The following is a 22,304-nucleotide window of genomic DNA, read 5'->3' on the forward strand; positions in this document are numbered from 1 at the left end:
TGACTAGTGACACATTTATTACATCCAATTTTTTATTATTAAAAAGTGGCTAGAGATTTGAGTCAGTATGTTGGCAGCAGCCACTCAATGTTAGTGATCGCTGTTTAACAGTCTGATGGCCTTGAGATAGAAGCTGTTTTTCAGTCTCTCGGTCCCAACAACCCCCGATGCACCTGTACTGACCTCGCCTTCTGGAAGATAACGCGGTGAACAGGCAGTGGCTCGGGTGGTTGTTGTCCTTGATCATCTTTTTGGCCTTCTTGTGACATCGGGTGATGTAGGTGTCCTGGAGGGCAGGTAGTTTGCCCCACAGTGATGCGTTGTGCAGACCTCTCTACCCTCTGAAGAGCCTTACGGTTGCCGTACCAGGCGGTGATACAGCCCGACAGGATGCTCTCGATTGTGCATCTGTAAAAGTTTGTGAGTGTTTTTGGTGACAAGACAAATTTCTTCAGCCTCCTGAGGTTGAAGAGGCGCTGTTGCGTGTTCTTCACCACACTGTCTGTGTGGGTGGACCATTTCAGTTTGTCTGTGATGTGTACGCCCTCACCTCCTCCCTGTAGGCCATCTCGTCGTTGTTGGTACTCAAGCCTACCACTGTTATGTCGGCTGCAAACTTGATGATTGAGTTGGAGGCGTGCATGGCCAGACAGTCATGGGTGAACAGGGAGTACAGGAGAGGGCTGAGAACGCACCCTTGTGGGGCCCCAGTGTTGAGGATAAGCGGGTTGGAGATGTTGTTTCCTACTCTCACCACCTGGGGGCATCCCGTCAGAAAGTCCAGGACCCAGTTGCACAGGGCATGGTCGAGACCCAGGGTCTCGAGCTTAATGACGAGTTTGGAGGGTACTATGGTGTTAAATGTTGAGCTGTTGTCGATGAACAGCTGTTGTCGATGAACAGCAAGAAGCCTCCCGTGATGATCCATGGCCAGAAGCCTCCTGTGATGATCCATGGCAAGAAGCCTCCCGTGATGATCCATGGCAAGAAGCCTCCAGTGATGCTCCATGGCACGAAGCCTCCAGTGATGATCCATGGCACAAAGCCTCCAGTGATGATCCATGGCACGAAGACTCCAGCGATGGCCTCCAGTCCAGAGCCTCCAGAGATGGCCTCCAGTCCGGAGCCTCCAGAGACGGCCTCCAGTCCGGAGCCTCCAGAGATGGCCTCCAGTCCAGAGACGGCCTCCAGTCCGGAGCCTCCAGAGATGGCCTCCAGTCCAGAGACGGCTTCCAGCCCGGAGCCTCCAGAGACGGCCTCCAGTCCGGAGCCTCCAGAGACGGCCTCCAGTCCGGAGCCTCCAGAGACGGCCTCCAGTCCGGAGCCTCCAGAGACGGCCTCCAGTCCGGAGCCTCCAGAGACGGCCTCCAGTCCGGAGCCTCCAGAGACGGCCTCCAGTCCGGAGCCTCCAGAGACGGCCTCCAGTCCGGGGCCCGCAACGAGGGTGCCCAGTCTGGGGCCCGCTACGAGGGTCACCAGTCCGGGGTCGGTGGCGAGGGTCCCCGCACCAGATGCGCCACCAAAGTGGGGGGGAGCCAGAGAGAGGCTGGCCATAGAGAGGCTTTTATTCTCTATTGTGGTTAGGCCAGGGTGTGACTAGGGTGGGCATTCTAGTTTCTTTATTTCTATGTTTTCTATTTCTTTGTGTTTGGCCGGGTGTGGTTCTCAGAGGCAGCTGTCTGTCGTTGTCTCTGATTGAGAATCATACTTAGGTAGCCTTGTTCCCACCTGGGTTTGTGGGTAGTTGTTTTGTGTTTGCACCAGACAGAACTGTTTCGTTTTGTTCCGTTTTGTTATTTTGTTTCAGTTTGAATAAATAATCATGAACACGTACAACGCTGCGCTTTGGTCCTCTTCTTCAGACGAGCGTTACAACATGTTACATTTTAAAACATTTATCTTACAAAGGATTTAATCAAACTGCTTAACTATTTATCTGTACATGGAATTGTATTTGTTTTTTTACCATTTGTTTTTCTCATCTTTACAAGAAAATGCCACAGGCACTATCTGTTGTGTGGAGACATTTCACTGCAGCTAACATAGAAGGAAAAGTTATGTGCATTTGCAAATACTGTGCCAAATCATATGTGAAGAATGCAACAAAGTTGCAGAATCATCTGGCCAAGTGCATAAAGTTCCCTCAGCGCTCACAACAAGCAACCTCTGACAAAAGTTCCTCTACTTCTATTCGAGGTAAACATTATTAATCAGACACCTTATTGATAGCAACAGCTCATGGTCTTCCTGGAATCAGAAGTTTTTTGACTCAATGGAGGAACGTAGTCAGAGAAATGCTGATGAATGTCTTGCTCGAGCTGTGTATGCAACTGGTTCACCTCTGATGCTCACAGGCAATGTGTATTGGAAGAAATTTCTGAATGTTCTTCGCCCAGCATGCACCACTCCAACCAGACATGCTTTATCTATTCATTAATTTGACATGCACTAACTGTCTTAGGTCAGTTAGGATCACCACTTTATTTTAAGAATGTGAATTGTCAGAATAATAGAGAATGATTGATTTATTTCAGCTTTTATTTATTTCACTACATTCCCAGTGGGTCAGAAGTTTACATACACTCAATTAGTATTTGGTAGCGTTGCCTTTAAATTTTTAACTTGGGTCAAATGTTTTGGATAGCCTTCCACAAGCTTCCCACAATAAGTTGGGTGAAATTTGGCCTATACCTCCTGATAGAGCTGGTGTAACTGAGTCAGGTTTGTAGGCCTCCATGCTCACACACGCTTTTTCAGTTCTGCCCACAAATGTTCTATAGGATTGAGGTCAGTGCTTTGTGATGGCCACTCCAATACCTTGACTTTGTTGTCCTTAAGCCATTTTGCCACAACTTTGGAAGTATGCTTGGCGTCATTGGTCACAAATGGGTCTTCCAAATGGACAAACTTTAACTTCCTGACTGATGTTTTGAGATGTTGCTTCAATATATCCACATAGTTTTCCTGCCTCATGATGCCATCTATTTTATGAAGTGCACCCGTCCCTCCTGCAGCAAAGTACCCCCCACAACATGATGCTGCCACCCACGTGCTTCACGGTTGGGATGGTGTTCTTCAGCTTGCAAGCCTCCCCTTTTTTCCTCCAAACATAACAATGGTCATTATGGCCAACCAGTTCTATTTTTGTTTCATCAGACCAGAGGACATTTCTCCCAAAAGTACGATCTTTGTCCCCATGTGCAGTTGCAAACAGTCGTCTGGCTTTTTTATGGTGGTTTTGGAACAGTGGCTTCTTCCTTGCTGAGCAGCCTTCAAGTTCTGTCAATTATAGGACTGGTTTTTACCGTGGATGTAGATACGTTTGTACCTGTTTCCTCCACCATCTTCACAAGGTCTTTTGCTGTTGTTCTGGGATTGATTTGCACTTTTCGCACCAAAGTATGTTCATCTCTAGGAGACAGAACGCGTCTCCTTCCTGAGCGGTATGACGGCTGCGTGGTCCCATGGTGTTTATACTTGCGTACTATTGTTTGTACAGATGAACGTGATACCTTCAGGCTTTTGGAAATTGCTCCCAAGGATGAACCAGACTTGTGGAGGTCTACACATTCTTTCTGAGGTTTTGGCTGATTTCTTTTGATTTCCCCATGATGTCAAGCAAAGATGCACTGAGTTTGAAGGTAGGCCTAGAAATACATCCACAGGTACACCTCCAATTGACTCAAATTATGTCAATCAGAAGCTTCTAAAGCCATGACATAATTTTCTTGAATTTTCCAAGCTGTTAAAAAGCACAGTGTGTAAACTTCTGACCCGCTGGAATTGTGATACAGTGAAAAAATCTGTCTCTAAACAATTGTTGGGAAAATTACTTGTGTCATGCACATGGTAGATGTCCTAACCGACATGCCAAAACAATAGTTTGTTAACTAGAAATTTGTGTAGTGGTTGAAAAACGAGTTTTATTGACTCCGACATAAGTGTATGTAAATTACCGATGTTTTTGGGAGATGCGATGGGGGTCATTTGATATTCCCTTTCTTTTGTTGTTCAGTGAAATCCTCCCATGGGAAGAGTCAACTCATTTGATTAAAGTTCAATTTGTAACTACATTTATTTCGTTTTTTCTTTTGGAAGGATTTATTCATTTGAATTTGTCTTCTTATGAAAAGGTCAAATGTTTATGTTTCTGTCCCCATTTGATATGGTAAATATATTCAATGCAAAAAAAACATCCTACATTTAAATGATATTAATATTAATTTGCATAGATTTCCGTTAATTCCCATATATTCCTGTTAATTCCCACGGAAAGTTTCCAGCTCTGAATATTCCCCAAAATGTGCAACCCTAGTCACGCCAGATACTGACTAGTTTTCTGATCCAACAGATGCATATCTGTATTCCCAGTCATGTGAAATCCGTAGATACAGGTTTTCTTTTAGTTGTACATCTTGAATGTAAATTATGCATTAGCGATTCAGTGGTTTGTTTTACAATGAGAAAGGAGTTGATGTACCCAACTTTGCTGTTTTGAGTGTTAATTATCACACTTTAGGCCTATTCGGTATTTGAAAGGGCACTGTGAAATGATAGACTGTGTATTTTGAATCATATGTGAAATATATATTGAATACTTTTCTATTATTCAATCAGTGTTCACTGTTTATTAGATGATGCACAGCAGCATGTTCACAGCACACATAATAAACCACACGTTTTATGTCAAGCAAGTTTATTTAAATAGCCAAGGACCGCCCCCTGCCTGCTACCATTCCAGGTTCACAACTTTTTGCTCCTCCTGATGAGTGACGTAGAGTCCACTGTCAGCGTCTGAAATGGGGAAGGTAGTGAAAAGTGTTTAGTTACTGTGGTCAGGTCACAATTATACAAATAAAACCACCTAAGGTAGAAATAGACAGCTTGTTTGACCTGTGCCCCATATTTCACAACTGTATATGCTTATGTTTGACACGCTGTACTGACAGATGTGTAGAGTGTTATTTTTCAGTGCTACCAACGTTAGGTCAAATTACCTCAACCATCTCTCCTCCCTTGAGCTCCTGGACGCTGGAGAATTTATCTGTGTTGCACATCAGCTTTCCTCCCTCCAGTCTGACAGTGCACTGTAGGGGCCAGAGAAGAGAGAGGTGATCAGTAATGCGTGGCAATAACGAGTGAGGACAGACAAGCTTAGAAACTTGGAAGAGTGAACAAGACATACACTAACTGCAGATACAAGACTATTGGACTTCAGTTCAAACCTGTCGATTTAACATTATATCAGTCAATCAATACTTTCATAAGTATAGATTCAACACAGACAGGTAAATGTGGATTGCCTACCTTGAGCTTTTTGCCATCCATGGTGGTGATGTCGGCCTCTTTGCCGATGGTGAAGGAGTTTGTGACGGACTTGCCAGGAGTTTTGGAGGTGATGACAAAGTCATCGCCGTTCTGCTGGATCTCAGTGATGGGCTTGATGTCTTTGGCCAGCTTGATAACATCTTCTGGGAGGGCTGATAGACAGGCAGGAGGATGACTCATTAGCTTACCTTTTCATTTTGGGTCATAGTTGGGAATCTATAGTTCAATCTCTTGTATTTCCTTGATTCCTTACATCCTCTCTCCTTCTCAAAACTCATTGGATGAGAAGGTCAGAGGGGAGGAACCATTAATCTTCTCTCCTCCAATGAGTTTTGAGAAAGAGGACACAAGGAATCAAGCAAATACATTTCCGATTTTCCCCTAAACAACCCTATACATGCAATGCAATGGATCTTTAGGAAACTCACAGATGGCCCTGAGAAACTCCTCGTAGTTCTCCTGCGCATACACCTGCCATGTTCCACTGAAGGCCATGTTGTCTGTGTCTGTACCGGTCCGGTTTCTTCTCCTTCACCAAGATGGGCAATAGGAGCCTGAGACAGCTGTGCGAAGCTCAATACAAATGTAGAGATGGCACTGCGTCCCCCACAGCTACTTATATCAGCAGTTAGAGGGGGCTCCGCTCTGTGCATCTGTGTCTAATCAGTAACACAGCCTCTGAAGTAATGTCCCCCATTGTTTGAACAACCCAGAGTTCGCTTACATCTCTGTCTGGCATGATCCCAACTTCCAGTTGTCTTGAGATGGGGAAGAGTAGTTATGTCTGAGCCATAAAATTACATATGCATGGGTTTTACTCATCCCAATAGATTGGCTTCTGAAACTTCTGACATGCAGATTTCAAGTTTGTTTCTGAGCACTTATTGCAATACTGTCCTAAATACAGACCTGTGTTTCAATTTCTATATGACATAATTTTGAATACTTTAGCTGGGCTTTATCGAGCTTGCCTAGCACAATGGAACCGATAAAATCAGTGCAAAAGTGCAAACCAGGCCACATGGCTCTCCTGGCAGGATAAAGCAAACTCTGAAACTGTTTGAATAGTATTCGAACCCAGGTCTGATGTCCTGTGGAATCTTCATAAAAAACAGTGTTCAAATCTACTCCACTGTTTAGCCAGGCAATGGGTGAATGACACCTTGGACAAGAGCTCTTCTATCAGTTCAGAAGACATATTGTAGCTACTCTTTGCTTGCATAATACTTTCCCGCACTTTTATGAGATGCTTCTAATAATCATTGAATTACGAATCCCTCTAGCAGACATCTCAAACAGTGCACACAATGACATCAGAAGCATGTTGAGGTGAATGAAACGGTGTCAAGCCACTAAGATCAAATTACTTTATTAGCAGCTTTCTTAGAAGCGATTGCAGAGACACATGATATGACAAACGCTCTATGTGGAAAGCTAACAGGCGAATAGACCGACTTGAGCTGCAGGTGCCGACTCTGAGTGAGTGAGATTACAGCCTTAATACAGGGAGGTCAGAGCATAAATTAGGTTGATGTAGAAAAACGCACTTGATGTGTCGTGCACCTATGTAAATCTGCTCCGTGTACATGACTAACATGACACCTCTAGTGAAATACAACATGGGAGATAATTGCAATTGGCATCAAGTCTGCTGCTATCAAGACATGAAATGAACATTTAACGTGCTGGCCTTGGCCAATGAATCCTACCTCCGAGCTTTCTAGCCCCTACTCACATGTCCTATTATGAAATTGCTCCAGAAAGAAAGGGGCGACATCATACAATTGTAGCTGACACTCTTGGGATATTTATTGGTAGTCTAATGACACAAGAAAACAGGTTGTTGCAGGTTTGACTGGACCTCACATTGTCCTAATTGACCGCATTCCGTCTAGCACAAGTAACTTCTTAGTCATTGCTTTACATCCCTATGCCACAAATTAACCGCTTCTAGCATTTCACTCCCCAATAACTCCAATTTAACTCCATGAAAACAAACTGGCTCAACCACACAAACACATCCCACTGGGCACACACTGGTTGAATCAACGTTGTTTTCATGTCATTTGGAACCAGCGTGGAAATTACATTGAATTGACGTCTGTACCCAGTTGTAATCGTCTCTTAGTGCAACAAAACCAACACTCCTTCCTTCCTTACATCTCCACTGCATCGTGCGCGGGGGCTTCTCGCCAAGCTTGTACACGCTCACGGTCACGTTGACCGTCTGAGTGCCGTACTGGTTGCGCACAAAGATGCTGTAGTTGCCTGATTCCTCGCTAGTCACATTGTTGAGGGTCATAGTGCTGCACTTGTTCTCGTTGGCGATGTTGAACTGGCCCCCTGAGACGATGCCTTTTGTCGTTCCTCAGCCAGAACATCTCTGAGGCAGGGTCACCGTCAGCGAAGCAGGTCAAGCACAGAGACTGGGGAGGAGAGGGAAATAGAGATGACATGATTCACAACAGCCAATGTAAATATGAACAATGACAAAATACCACTTGTCACTGTTGACTTGGGCAGGTAAGGCTATTTAAATAAAAAAAAATAAAAACGTATTGGAGAAGATGCTGATCTATGATCTGTTCCCCCTGTCCATTTAATTGTATTCATTATGATCTAAAAGGCTAAACTGATCCTAGATCAGCACTTCTACTCGTTGGTCTAACAGTACAATTACAAAAATTGGACGTAAAAGGATAATGAAGTGCTAGTGAACATGGTAACCACGTAATAGGACAGTATTATTTAGTAGTTAGCCTACCTTATTCTCCATGATAGCCACCACATCTGGTAGCCCCTTGGTCACCCTGGCCCGATCTAAAGCAACGAGAAGGACATTTACTCCCTTGAATCATCCATAGGAAGCTCATTCAATCATTCTAGTGTACAGAAAATGCAGAAACAATGAACGAGTATGCTACACACTTTTCTCAGCAACCGCTCAGCAACCATTTGCAAATGGTTTCAGATCCATCACCATACTATATGTCAACTCATTAATATTGAATATAGAACAGTTTTCTGTTTGTCCATGTGAGAATAGTGATAGAAAATAGTACCTGCAATTGTTTGTGTTCGTGTTTACCACTGCAAGCCATGGCTGGGCCCCCACCATCAATATGGTACTGCACTTACTTCAACCTCTGGTATTCCAACAGAGCATCAGCAAAGGCTTTTAAAGAGAGTGATAATTAAATATAGATTACTGAAATGTATTTCGGAAGAATGTAATATTCACCAACTGCCTGTCTTGGAAGATACGAATGTAGATCAAGATTGCAGACAAATTAAATTATATTTGAGGAATAATAGTCAGATTCTGAGGTTTACATTCTAGTGGTGAAGACATTGACATGAATCTGAAGCAGTAAAATCCCTGTATGAAGCCTATTTCGCTTAACTGCTTTGAGACAATAGTGCTTTTTGAGTGAATCAGACTGGTCAGGCTAACCTTGTCCTGATAGGTCTAGTGAGCGGGTGTGCTTTTCTTGACCATCAAACATCTCCAGAGTGTACTTCCCCTTATCGTTCTCCGTGGGCGCAAAGACCTCGACCCACAGCTTCTGCATACTGCTGCCAGGCGTACACCTCTCCAACTGGTCAATCCTACTCTCCCTGGTACACAATGAAATAGAATATGATAATATGATTCAATAGAATATAATATTTTTTTTGTAAAAATCCAACAAAAGATACTTCCATACAAGGCCATGACTATTTATGTCTGAGGGCTTTACTTGTTCAGTTTTAAGTTTCTTTGTAAAAGCCTTTTTGTTTGTTCTTTTTCAATCCAGTGAGATGAGATGGATTTGGGATTAAAAGGCTCAGACTGTCTCACTAAGGAAGCTGGGTGATGTGAAGAAAAACAAAAATGCTAAAGCAACTGAGTTTAAATTGGACAACAATCCATGCTGCGACAGCAGTGCCCTTACAGAAAAATCACATGATTTCACATGAAATTTCACATTTTCACGTGTAGTTTCATGTTATCACATATTGCGTAACATGTTATCACATTAACTTCATATGAGATCACATGTGATCACATGAAAACGTGTTTTTGGAGCACCACCTGTGTTCACGTGTAAAATTCATGTGGTTTTTCTGTGTTGGGCTGTCACCAGCTCTCGTAATAGAGAGGTACAGGATGTGCAGGCTCTCCAGACAGGCACCAACACAGATGATTCAATTAATCAAAGTCTTAATGATTAGTCTATTAGTTGAATCAGGTGTGTTAATGCTGGACTAGAACAAAAGCTTGCCTGCGCCGTAACTCTGTAGAACCAGGGTTGGTGGTTGGTGCTAACCATAAAAGCTGCCAGCAGGTGGCGATAAAAGTCAGGGTCCCTGTACCATGCTCTGGTGTGAAGTGTCCCTTAGGTGCAGATTTAGGGTCAACTTCCCCTCCCCCAATCCTAGCCTTAACAGTTAGTGGGGAAAATGCTAAACTGACCAAAAATCAGCGCCTAGGGGCAACTATTCCTTATAGCAAAGGCTGACTGTATAATGTATACAAAGTAGAACCAGTGGGCCTGGAGCACAGCCCGTGTGGCAGGGCAGAGTACAGAGGCCAGGCCAGGCCAGGCAAGGGAACTCACTTGAAGTGCCAGCTGGTCTTCATGTAGCTGATATAGTACTTGAGAGAGCAGTAGAGCTTGAAGCCCATAGCAGTGCATTGAATCCTCACTGGGCCTGTAGACAGCGCTGTGCAACAGAGAGAGGAAAAAGTCAAACTCAGAGAGATGATACTCTGTGACAGAATGTCCTTGTTGGGATATTGACAGTTGACAGGGCATGCTGTCTACACTGTAGTCTAGGTCCAATACATTTGTATTTGATTCTAACCTGTAGTCAGGATAGGACTTCATCTTAAGTTGTCCCCATCCAAAAACTGTCCATAGAATGCTTGAGAAGTCACTCATGTTTCAGTACTGGACTGCAGCTCATCATCGTCATCCTGCCCGGAAAAACCCTCGTCTACGGTAGGCGGCACCCATAGACATACATATTCACATGATGTTCATTGGAATCAATCAAATTTATTCATAAAGCCCTTCTTACATCAGCTGATGTCACAAAGTGCTGAACAGAAACCCAGCGTAATAGTATTAGGAAATCTATGCTGAACTTACCCCACTGTTTGCTCAGGAGTTGGAGGAGCTTGTCATACTCTGTAAATAAAGACAGAATAATTATGTCTCCAGACAGTGGGCTCTACTTCAGCAATAAGGTCTGAGGAGGTGTGGTACATGGCAAATATACCACAGCTAAGGGCTGTTCTTATGCATGATGCAACGCGTTGTGAGTGTTCCCCTACTGGCCCCTGGTTCACCTCTGACCTCCGGGCTGGGTCCCTAAGCGCTGTGATTGGTCCACAGTGTTCCTGCCAGGGCCAACAAGAGTCGACAAGAGTGTCTCCCATCCGGCTGACCAAAGTCCATATAGGACATTCTATGAACGCCTGGATACAGCCATTAGTAGTGGTATATTGGGCATATAATACAAACACCCAAGGTGCCTTATTGCTATTATAAACTGGTTACCATTTTTTGTCATACCCCTGATAAATGGTCTGATATTCTACGGCTTTCAGCCAATCAGCATTCAGGGCTCAAACCACCCCGTTTATGATCGTCATTAACCTCTATGCATCTTCATTCAAAGACTTAATCATGGACACTCTTACTGACAGTTGTGGCTGCTTTGTATGATGTATTGTTGTCTCTACCTTCTTGACCTTTGTGCCGTTGACTTTGCACAATAATGTTTGTACCATGTTTTTGTGCTGCTACCATGTTGTGCTGCTACCATGTTGTGATGCTACCATGTTGTTGTCATGTTGTGTTGCTACCATGCTGAATTGTCATATACTGCTGCCTTGTTATGTTGTTGTCTTAGGTCTCTCTTTATGTAGTGTTGTGCCTCTCTTGTTGTGATGTATGTTTTGTCCTATATTTATATTGTATTAATTTTTGTATATTTTTAAATCTCAGGCACCCATCCCCACAGGAGGCCTTTTGCCTTTTGTTAGGCCATCATTGTAAGTAAGAATTTGTCCTTAACTGACTTGCCCAGTGAAATGAAGGTGAAATAAAATAAATAAATAAAAATAATACACGGATGATAATATTACATCATGTGCCGTCTCAGTTTCTGCACCTTCTGAATCATCATGAGACATAGAACAATACTAAAACAAACAAATACTGCACAAACAAATACTGCACAAACAAATACTGCACAAACAAATACTGCTCAAACAAATACTGCACAAACAAATACTGCAAACAAATACTGCAAACAAATGCACTTTGAAATTGCCTCATAACAATGTAACTTGAGGGACCACAAACTGTAACATTTCACCGATATTTCTGCTAGACCGGGGACCGTATTGATAAAGCACTTCAGAGTAGGAGTGCTGATCTAGGATCAGGTCCCCCCAGTCCAAGTCATCATATTCATTAGGATCTACAAAGCAAAACGGAGTACTTTACGAACATGGGCCCATGTCTGTGGTTGTCCATGACAGTGCCATGACGTCTCACCTTCATGTAGTAACTCCCAGTGTGCTCACATCCTGTCCTCCACCATCAGACGCCACAGCTTTGTCGTGGCCCCTCCTCCTTAGTCACCTGAGATTCACCAGAGAGAAAACAAGTCAATCATTATGACACACACGCAGGCATGTCTGGTTCATGTCCCCTGAACAAGGCAGTTAACTCACTGTTCCTAGGCCGTCATTGAAAATAAGAATTTGTTCTTAATTATCTGACCTGCCTAGTTAAATAAAGGTACAAAAATAAACAAATGAAAAATGTCCGCACACACATACACATAGGGTTTGAGAACATATTTGACTTTCTGTACACAGATAATCCTACCCACTGGGCACAGACTTCAATTCAACGTCTATTCCACATTGGTTCAACGCAATTTAATTGAAATGATGTGGAAACAATGTTGATTCAACCAGTGTGTGCCCAGTGGGTAATTATGCAATGATCTATAAAATACTCATACTGTAGAGACACTCTGACACAGATTCTCTCTCTCTCTCTGTGTGTGTGTGTGTTCTCCTGAGCTTAACCCTATTCCCTCATCTGCCACCATCCCATTAATGTACATCCAGTACTACTGACCATTACTTTACATATTCATTACAATACTGTAAATATGAGGTGGTAGGTAGCTTAATAGTTAGAGCAGCGGATCTGTAGCCGGAAGGTCGCCAGGTCAAATCTCCACGGTGGCGCTAAATAGTGGGTTTGAGCACAAGTGATATTTGACATTTTGGGCCAGTTCCCTGGACCCAGATTCAGCCTAGTCCTGGATTAAAATCATTCACAACAGAGACTCTCCGTTGAAAGTGTGTTTTAGTCCAGGATTACGTTTAATCTGGGTTCAGGAAACCAGCCCTATGAGGACTGGATGTGGTATGTGTACCTGTTGCACAGTCATGGTGCTGACTCCAGTCTGCTGGTCATACACAGCTGGAGTCTCCACGCCGTCCTTAAACCATTTCAGAGTCGTATCCTTGCTTACGTTGGTCACCTGGACCCAGAAAGACAGAGGATTCTAATGATACATTAACACTGTGCACTGAATACATTCATAACAACACACATGCATATTAGAATACAGAATCCATGTGATTATTCCATAACGAAGATAACAAGATATTGGAGAAATGAATCTATAAATTAAAAATAATCTACAAATTACCTTGCATTTGGTTATAAACTCACAGTCCTCTGTCACGGTCCATGACAAAAACTCCAGAAAATAGGGTCCTTGAAAAACAGAGCGATGATTAACTGGACCAGAGACACAGCGGCCATCTTTGCTGGCACTCAATCAATGAAACTCACTATATTCTGGTGTGTCAGCACTATATGTTCTAAAGACATAGCTGCCTGTTCAACACTGTTTGCACTCCATAAACTGTAGATAGGTATGTTTTTGCCACTAGCCACAAAGCTAAGGAAAGGGACTAACGGTTGACGATAGATAGGAAACTAGGGCATTGAGGCGTATTGAATCTGTTTCAGCACATTTGGAACCTATTTTACACAGAAATGAGATATTTATCTACTATCTACTGAAAACACATCCTACATGGACTTTGGTCAGCTCGATGGGAGAAACTCTCTGAGAGGATCCGGCACCTTTTCAGATATGACTTTGTTTGTTCCGGCACCTATTTACCCTGACCCGGTACCTCTCGCGGCATGATTTATTCATTGTTTCACTGTTCGGACTGTCGACATTCGAATAAAAGCGATCGGCGTTAAATCAAGTTACCTCTTCATTATTTCTCCCGCCCCCCCAAAAGCAGCATCAAGTAAAAGCATGGCGCTCCTTCTGTGTAATCCTCCTATCCTGCCACACTGATTCCAGACCTGCTCTCTTATTTGTACATAGAGGTTATGGGGAGGGCGGGTGGGGTAAGTAACTGATTTGGACACTGGTCTTGGTAGTGGTGGTCAGCTGGTGAAGAAGTCCCTACGTAATCACATTACGTAGCCTAGGCTAGTCGTCTCCCTACTGAATTTGAATTGTGGGAAAGCCAAATAAAAAATGTCCCCCCCCCGCGCTCACTATGTGTTCCAGGACCATTTACAAATGAGGCACTGGATCCAGCCCAGAGGTTAGAGGTGAACCAGGGGCCAATAGGGGAGCACTTACCTGACTTTCTCTTGTAGTCCATTCTGTTGGCTATGGACTGAGCCAGCGTCTGACGAAACTCTGCCAAAGACACAACCACAGGGTTACTTCCCTACTAGCACACTGAGGATATACTGTATATATTAACTATCAATAATAAGACAGTAACATTGAATATAATAACCAAATTGATTGGAACAAATCTATATATCAAGCCAAGCCAAGCCAAACACTTACTGCTCTTTAGAGTTCACAGCAATAATAAGCTGCCCTTTTCACACTACTGTGCCGATCTGAAGCAAACTGTGCTGGCTCACCACTTCCAGCAGCTACAGAGGATGCGAAAATAGGCCAGCTCATCACGGCTTGGTTTAGCTCAGCTCGGTTCGGTAGTATGAACATCCCGGCAGTGAGTTGGGGTGACCAGATGGACTCACTCTCGTCTACGAGCACCAGGGCGAACTGGTTCTTGGCGCGGCCGTCGCAGAGCTGAGCTGTGTAGGGGCCCTCGTCCTCCTTAGACAGCTGGTCAAACAGGATCTCTATCAGCCCACTGGCCTTGTCAAAGTTAATCTTACCGGCCGAGAGAGAGAGAGAGAGAGAGAGAGAGAGACAGAGAGAGAGAGAGAGAGAGAGAGAGAGAGAGAGAGAGGACACACACAAGCACATGAATGTACATACATGTGGACACACGCGCAGGCACACATAACTCACAGTGTGACTTGGCAAGGGTTCTAAAATGGGGGAAATGGGGATTGGTTTATTCACAAAATCCTTATCTGTAGTCATTTAGTAATAAACCCTTAGCAGTGTTGACGTACACGTATACACACGTGCATGGATGCAATCATGCTATTCCATACCGAGTAACCACATGCAAGACACTGAGTCCAAAAACATGCATGTTGGGTAATATTAGTTTAACCCCATGGAAAATCCACATCTGTTGCAACAACCTCTGCCTACAGTAATCTTCCAACCTGTGGTTATTTTTTAGGTTGATTTCATAACAAATCAACATTGCTATCATATTGCTACGTACATTCTGGTGAAAATCTTTATGAAGGTGATTTGTGTTTAAATGAAATTGCAAATATGATGGCGAGGGTAACATTTTTGGATTGTGAATGTTTTGTGATTACTTTCTCTTTCTATACAGCCAATACCTCTTACTAATGCAAACTTGAATGAGAAAATATAAAACATTTAGCTATTTTGTGGCACATCTACATTTCACTGGATTTCACTGGAAATGGAAATGGATTCGGAAACACAATCATCTGCATATATTCCAAAATAAATGTGTGTATGCAAAATGCAGTAGCTTATGCTTTATGCACACCTCTGGGAGACAAGCTATAACTTGCCTGGACCAGTCTGTTTCTGTTTCAGCCAACTTGTCATCATCTTCCTATTCATACATTACGGCACCATTGACTAAAGCAGGAACATTCTGACACCCAAGCTAGTTTTAGTATTCATTTGAGACATACACACTCTCCTGACAGACTAGTACACACAAGATTTAGTTCTGGGTTCTGAGATTAGAACATATAGCCAGTGTTTTGTGTGTTCTGTGCTCCTTTACTGCAGCACTAGAGATCTCTCTGTCGCTGAGAATGAGGCGGAGCTCTGCAGCATTGCTCAGGCTCTCGGTCTGCATCCAAAGACTCACGTTCCCTTTCTCTGACAACTCCACCTGCCACTTGGAGCGCAAGGCTATCACTGTAGGGGGAGGGAACAATGAATAGGGAATAGGTTATGCATTCAGGTTGGCCTCCAAGCTTCAGCAAACTAAAATAATCTAGGAAGGGCGCAATGACAGGAATCAAAAAATAGGATTTACCCAAGAAAACATCTGAGGGAATAGGTTGTTGAAATTGTGATGTTGAACAATGTATTATAATGCCTGTTTCGATTTGAAACGGAGTACTATCAATTATTTTAGCTCGATAGAGACTTGTATTATTACAGTGACTAAGTCTTACATGGGTGGCAGATGTGCCAGCCGAGCTCGGTCAGTCTCTCCAGATCTATGGGAAAAGAAAGAGAGGGGGAATTACAGGGAGCAGCAATCTTTTGTGCAGGTCGTCTTTAGCTTTGGGTATAAAGTGCCTTCCCCAGTGAAGGTGAAACTGGAAGAGATGTCTGGGTTGTCACTCATCTCCACTGTGTACAGGCCCAGGTCCTCTTTAGTGGCGTTTGTGAAGGTGAGGATGGGCCTGGGGATGGACAGAAGGAAGGACAGTTAGCTAAAAGGATGGACACAAGGACAGTAGGCTTAAAGGACAGACCAGGGGACTCAGTAGGCCTGAATGGGACCATAGTGCTCAGTGAAAAGGGAGGACATTTTGCATCGTAGTGTGAGGTGAGGAAGAATCTCCACTGAGTCCGACCCTTTGCTGACCTCTTAACATTAAAGTCTTTCATGGGTTAAATGTCCTCTCACAAATCTACAGGTAATTTTTTTCTCTCTCTGTAACACACACACACACACACACACACACACACACACACACACACACACACACACACACACACACACACACACACACACACACACACACACACACACACACACACACACACACACAAAATTGCAGTACCTATTGTTCTCCCAAAGTACCCTGGCTCTTCCAGCTTCAATAGCCTCTTTGTAGTTTTTGCTCCAGACAAACGTGCTCTTCTCCGTAATTTCAGTGGCCTCAAAGGCCAGGAAGATGAAGCCATCATTGTCCACACCAATCTCTATGTCTCTGGTGTCTGATGGAGAAAGAACATGAATCATAAGTCATTCTGATGATATTGTTCATAGCCTGTATGGCTAAAATCAAGCCTTATCTATCCCAGACCTGTTTGTGCTCTTTTGCCATTTTCTATGGTCATTGTTACTCCAAACACAAACAGACCTTGAACCAGACTAACTAAATCCCTAAAATGACTCACCTGGTTGGGTCTGGGCTCTGGGCTCTGATAAGCTCAGAGGGCAGAGAAGGGATGCCCATTCTAGACCTTGTTGAAGACACACACTCTGAAACGATAGGTCTGACCAGCATAGAGACCTGACACCTGGGAACACAAACACACCAAAATCAATTTGATAATTTTATCAAAAACAAAAACACATTACCTCTATTTTAATGCATCTATATCCTTATTACATAAAACAGGTATATCTCACCAACCTTCAAAACGGTGTCTGCAATTGGCTCTTCATTCACAGCAGTCCAGCTCTGTGATTGGTCTCCCTCGCTCAGCTCCACCAGGTACCCTGTGATTGGTCCTTGCTGTCCTTCATAGAGAGGCACTGCCCACAGGAGGACTAGAGAGTTAACCCTGAATTCCAGGTCATAAGGGCAGCCTGGGAGATGAGTGGGGTTAACATAACACAAAGAGAGACATATGAGGGAAAAACACACATTTGTTTATCTGTGTCAACCCGTACAGTGTTTCATTCTGTACAGTACATGGATTGATAAGTGTCTACTGTGTTAGAAAAATACCAACCAAACCTGGGTTCAAGTACTATTTGAAATCAGTGTTTGGTTCATCCTGACTGGAGTGCCAGGTGGGCAGGGTCTGCACTTTTTGGGATTTTCTATTGGTTACATTGCAACATGCATGCTTATTCAGGCACAGATAACGTATTTGAAATGATTTAAAATCAGGCTAAAACAGGGAGAATATTGTTATTCGTCCTTTTCCCGTCTCATATACTCACCCATAAACAGCCAAGTTGTCTGTGACAGAGCAGGCCATCATAAAGAAACAAACAAATCATAATAATACAATTTTAAAAACAAGTAAAGTGATTTTGCTTAATCTACCCCTTCGTTTTTAGTGCCAGTGCACGGTAGTTCATTTGCTTAATGATTTTCAGTCGCTTTTAAATTATTTAAGATACGGGGAGATCAGGATGGATTCAGCTGGATTAATGGGCTGTGCGGGATAAATGGTGTGTGGCTCTCTCCATTTCCAATGTGAATATCACAACAGGCAGCCATTTTATGAGAAAGACCATGGGGCCAACACAGCTGGCCACGGCTGTGCACTGAACTGCTCCATTACCGAATGACAGAGTGGGTAGAGGGAGAGAGAGTGTGTGTTTTAGAGAGGAAATGTATGAATGTGTCTGTGTTTTAGAGAGTAAACGTGCATGTGGGTGCGAACTCTTTGCGTGTGTGTACAGTGATCATGTGTGTGCGTGTGTCCGTGTGTATGTGCGTGCATGAGTAAGTGTGTGTGTTTTCATGATGATTGCATCATCCTCACCTGGCTCAGGCATGGTCCACTCCTCACACAGGAAAGCCTCACTGGGCTCAGAGGGTTTACCAACACCAACCACGCTGGCAGCAAAAACACAGAACTGATAGTAATGCCCCCTATCCAGGTTACAGACCTGTAAATAAGACAATACAAAATGAATACAGTTACTGTCCAAATTAAAACCCGGGTTGTGTTCATTTCAAAACATTTTTATTATTGGTCAAGTTCTTCTGTTTGGTGCCAGGGGAACAATACCCTGGTCATTGAGAAAACAAGGGTCAGCTAGCCCCGAGTTTCAGTATGTCAATTCTTACATGGACAAACCGTGGACAAAACAGAAAGGATACCTTGTAAGGAGAGTTCAACACAGTATCTGGATAACCTCTGGCACTCCTGATATTCGCAGAGATTCATTTGAAATCTGAGGTTGTGTTCTCACATCCTGATTTAGCCGGGTTTCTTCAACTCCACACATATGGACATGGCGGGGGAGTCGGGTTAACGACGACTGTGGAAGGAGTGTACCTCTGGCTACATGCAGATGCTGTCAGTCGAGACAAAGAAACATTTTGCATTTGATGGTTGAATTTGATTAACGTTCTATTAAAAATGATGGATTTCAGCAAATAAAGAAAGGCACGCAGCTACAGAGGACAAACATAGGTACACGGTAAGGTTTGACATATCTACATGTTTAGAAGTATCGACTGACAGCGACTTGACGTAGTCAGAGATACAGTCCGCACACTCTCGTCTCCACTCATTGTGCAGTTGAAAAAAACTTGGCTAATCCTAACCAAGTAACATAATGTAAAGCCAAGCATAAATTCTGCCAGTGCAGTTTGGAAAAGCCCCATAGAGGCTGGCTTTAGGAAGGGGATTCAGATCATTGATCTCAACCACTTTTTTTCACAGCCACTTAGCCTTTAAAGTCCTTATCGCCTATGAAGTCTTTCTGCTTTAGGGGGACTGAGCCAAGGGACAATGGCTATCAATAGACAAACCTGAGGGGCTTATCTAAGTGTGATGGGAATCACACCATCGAAAGACTATGCCTCCTAAATGTATAGATTGCTCACTAGGCCATCCATACTTAGGTACAACAGAAGCCTCTTTATCAAATCAATATCTAAACAGTGCCACTTGGAGCTCTGCAGTGAAATATAGCGGGGGCAGGGGAGATGGGGCATTTGTCCCAAAGTGTATGTCGATTTGACATATCGCCACTAGATGGCATCAGTTCACCTGATTCTGAATCAGTGGAAGTAAAGGCACTGCCATGGAGATGGAGGTGGAATTCCAAACTAAGCGAGATAACAAAAAATCCTAAGGGTTCACATCTCAGGCATTCTTCTAATGAGGCTGGATAGGTGGCATGCCTGCCTGACTGCTAAACTGGTGGTGGTGGATGGAAAGGATTCAGGGGGTAAAGTCATTTACATTGGCTTACACAAGCAGGAAGACCAAAGTGCCCTGAGCATGAAGCCTCCGTTGGATCGATATTCTAATTAATCTCATTTACATGGAGGCAGCAAGTGAGCAGCTTGTAAAAATAAGAGCAAAAAGCAAACTCAAAGATGGGAGGAACTATTATTGGAGGAGACTGGGCAGCTGTAGGGGCTGCGTGTGACCTCTGTGTTTTATAAATGCCTGCAAGCAGATCAATGGCTTTATATGATAAATACCTTGGACATTAGGGCACATCGTAGCAATATGTTTTGCAATGGAAAACGAAAACAAGCGTTTCTTATTGGACATCCCTGTTTCAGTTTGCTTTCGTCCTCCTCCTGAACAAGACCCTAGGCAGTAAAAAAGTACGGTTTGCTCCACACTTCTAAACTATTTTGCAGTGTGGCAGAATTTCAATTGCTTTGTTCTGTTGAGTCTAAAAACAACAACATAACTCTTTTGCACATCATAAAATTACAGGTCACAGTTGCAAAAAGAGACAGGTGACAATTTTAACTTTCCATTAGTCTCCATGGACACCACTACTCGTTGCCTAGTGACACAGCTAAGGTAGTAGAGGGAATGTGTTTTTTCCTCCACCAGTATACTTCCACCAGAGCCTTATGTTCAGCTCTCTGACCACCACTAATTCTGTCTTCTACATAGATACAAAGACAGTTAGTTCTAATGGAGTGTAATTCCAGGGATAAATGTTTTGGACTGATTTATTACATACGTAATTATTATTGGTTATCAGAGGCGCAACTTTAGTTTTAGAAGTGAGGGGGACATAATTATCTGGATTCAATTTTTAAAAATCAGTCAGATAAACACTCCAAACAACCTACCCGACCGTTCCGAGGCATCCACATGGTCCTAAAGCTTCGTTTAGTATCACATTCCAATGGGGGCGACAATGGGGGCGACAAAAATGCAATTTCAGAATGTGGGGGGTTCCCCCCTTCCCCAGTGAAAGTTGCACCCCTGTTGGTTATTACATTTGAGTTATTCCACTGCATTGTTGAATAATTGGCTAGGAAGCCATTCTAGAGAGGGCATTACATGTAAATACACGGGACAGTTGGAAAATATATAGGTCACCTCTGAAGTAGTTCCAACAAATAGGCACTTTTTAACTTTCTAACCCACTGCACCATGCAGAACTTACTTGCTTCAAAGTTACAGAAAGCCAAAACAAAATCAAATCACGGCAGGTAGCCTAGTGGTAAGAGCGTTGGACTAGTAACCGAAAGGTTGCAAGATTGAAACCCCGAGCTGACAAGGTAAACAGCTGTTGTTCTGCCCCTGAACAAAGCAGTTAACCCACTGTTCCTAGGCTGTCATTGAAAATAAGAATTTGTTCTTAACTGACATGACTAGTTAAATAAAGGTAAAATATATATATTTTTTATTGGTCACAAACACGTGATTAGCAGATGTTATTGCGGGTGTAGCGAAATGCTTGTGTTTCTAGCTCTGACTGTGCAGTAATATCTAACAAGTAATATCTAACAAATTACACAACATATACCCAATACACACAAATCTAAGTAGGAATGAATTAAGACTATATACGTATGGAGCGATGTCAGAGCGGAATGGACTAAGATACAGTAGAATAGTATAGAATACAGTATATACATATGAGTCGAGTAATGCAAGTTAACATTATTAAGTGAATGAGATACCGTAGAATAGCTTAGAAAACAGTATATACATATGAGATGAGTAATGCCAGATATGTAAACATTAAGTGACTAAGATATTGCAGGATAGTATAGAATACAGTATATACATATGAGATGAGTAATGCAAGATATGTAAACATTATTAAAGTTACATTATTAAAGTGGCCAGTGATTTCTAGTCTATGCCTATAGGCAGCAGCCTCTAATGTGCTAGTGATGTCTGTTTAACAGTCTGATGGCCTTGAGATAGAAGATATTTTTCAATCTCTCGGTCCCAGCTTTGATGCACCTGTACTGACCTTCTGGATGATAACGGGGTGAACAGGCAGTGGCTCGGGTGGTTGATGTCCTTGATTATCTCTTTGGCCTTCCTGTTGACATCGGTTGCTGTAGGTGTCCTTGAGGGCAGGTGGTTTGCCCCCGGTAATACGTTGGGCAGACCGCACCACCCTCTGGAGAGCCTTGCGGTTGCGGGGAGTGCAGTTGCCATACCAGGCGATGATACAGCCCGAAAGGATGCTTTCAATTGTGCATATGTAAAAGTTTGTAAGGGTTTTAGGTGACAAGCCAAATTTCTCAGCCTCCTGAGGTTGAAGAAGCTCTGTTGCGCCGCCTTCACCACACTGTCTGTGTGGGTGGTCCATTTAAGTTTGTCCGTGATGTATATGCCAAGGAACTTGAAGCTTTCCACCTTCTCCACTGCAGTCCCATCTATGTGGATAGGGGGGGGGTGCACCCTCTGCTGTTTCCTGAAGCCCACGATCATCTCCTTTCTTTTGTTGACATTGAGTGAAAGTGATATTTCTTACCTTCACCATCTGGGGGCTGCCCGTCAGGAAGTCATGGACCCAGTTGCATAGGGCGGGGTGCAGACCAGGGCCTCGAGCTTAAGGATGAGCTTGG

The 22,304-nt window shown here is 43.4% G+C and overlaps 2 protein-coding genes across 2 annotated transcripts in view; both read right to left on the reverse strand.

Annotated features, from left to right (window-relative positions):
- Positions 1-4,679: 4,679 nt before the first annotated feature.
- LOC112222635 (fatty acid-binding protein 10-A, liver basic-like) lies at positions 4,680-5,975 on the reverse strand. Its single transcript, XM_024385364.2, has 4 exons — positions 5,757-5,975; positions 5,308-5,480; positions 4,998-5,087; positions 4,680-4,794 (listed from the first exon to the last, which is right to left on the reverse strand). Exons 1-4 carry the CDS (start codon positions 5,821-5,823, stop codon positions 4,744-4,746), a joined length of 381 nt encoding a protein of 126 aa, XP_024241132.1. The 5' UTR covers positions 5,824-5,975; the 3' UTR covers positions 4,680-4,743.
- Positions 5,976-7,112: 1,137 nt separating this feature from the next.
- The window catches only part of LOC112223056 (myomesin-3), a 78,254-nt gene continuing 63,062 nt past the window's right edge, over positions 7,113-22,304 (reverse strand). The window contains 17 exon segments of the mRNA XM_042304387.1: positions 7,113-7,634; positions 7,636-7,754; positions 8,093-8,148; positions 8,783-8,946; positions 9,930-10,035; positions 11,936-11,966; positions 12,778-12,885; positions 13,057-13,124; positions 14,020-14,079; positions 14,436-14,571; positions 15,587-15,723; positions 15,987-16,090; positions 16,176-16,220; positions 16,605-16,761; positions 16,945-17,067; positions 17,180-17,359; positions 18,271-18,397. Coding sequence (XP_042160321.1) covers positions 7,391-7,634; positions 7,636-7,754; positions 8,093-8,148; positions 8,783-8,946; positions 9,930-10,035; positions 11,936-11,966; positions 12,778-12,885; positions 13,057-13,124; positions 14,020-14,079; positions 14,436-14,571; positions 15,587-15,723; positions 15,987-16,090; positions 16,176-16,220; positions 16,605-16,761; positions 16,945-17,067; positions 17,180-17,359; positions 18,271-18,397 — 1,965 coding nt within the window. The 3' untranslated portion in view covers positions 7,113-7,390.

This window comes from Oncorhynchus tshawytscha, linkage group LG23, assembly GCF_018296145.1.
Source record: "Oncorhynchus tshawytscha isolate Ot180627B linkage group LG23, Otsh_v2.0, whole genome shotgun sequence".
NCBI lineage: Eukaryota > Metazoa > Chordata > Actinopteri > Salmoniformes > Salmonidae > Oncorhynchus > Oncorhynchus tshawytscha.

What these genes read in the sequence shown, in the direction of transcription:
- LOC112222635 (XM_024385364.2), bottom strand. Translation starts at nt 5,823, where the DNA reads ATGGCCTTCAGTGGAACATGGCAGGTGTATGCGCAGGAGAACTACGAG. An exon ending in GGAGTTTCTCAGGGCCATCT is followed by an intron (nt 5,481 to 5,756) that starts GTGAGTTTCCTA and finishes CCTGTCTATCAG; the next exon opens with CCCTCCCAGAAGATGTTATC. An exon ending in TGGATGGCAAAAAGCTCAAG is followed by an intron (nt 5,088 to 5,307) that starts GTAGGCAATCCA and finishes TGGCCCCTACAG; the next exon opens with TGCACTGTCAGACTGGAGGG.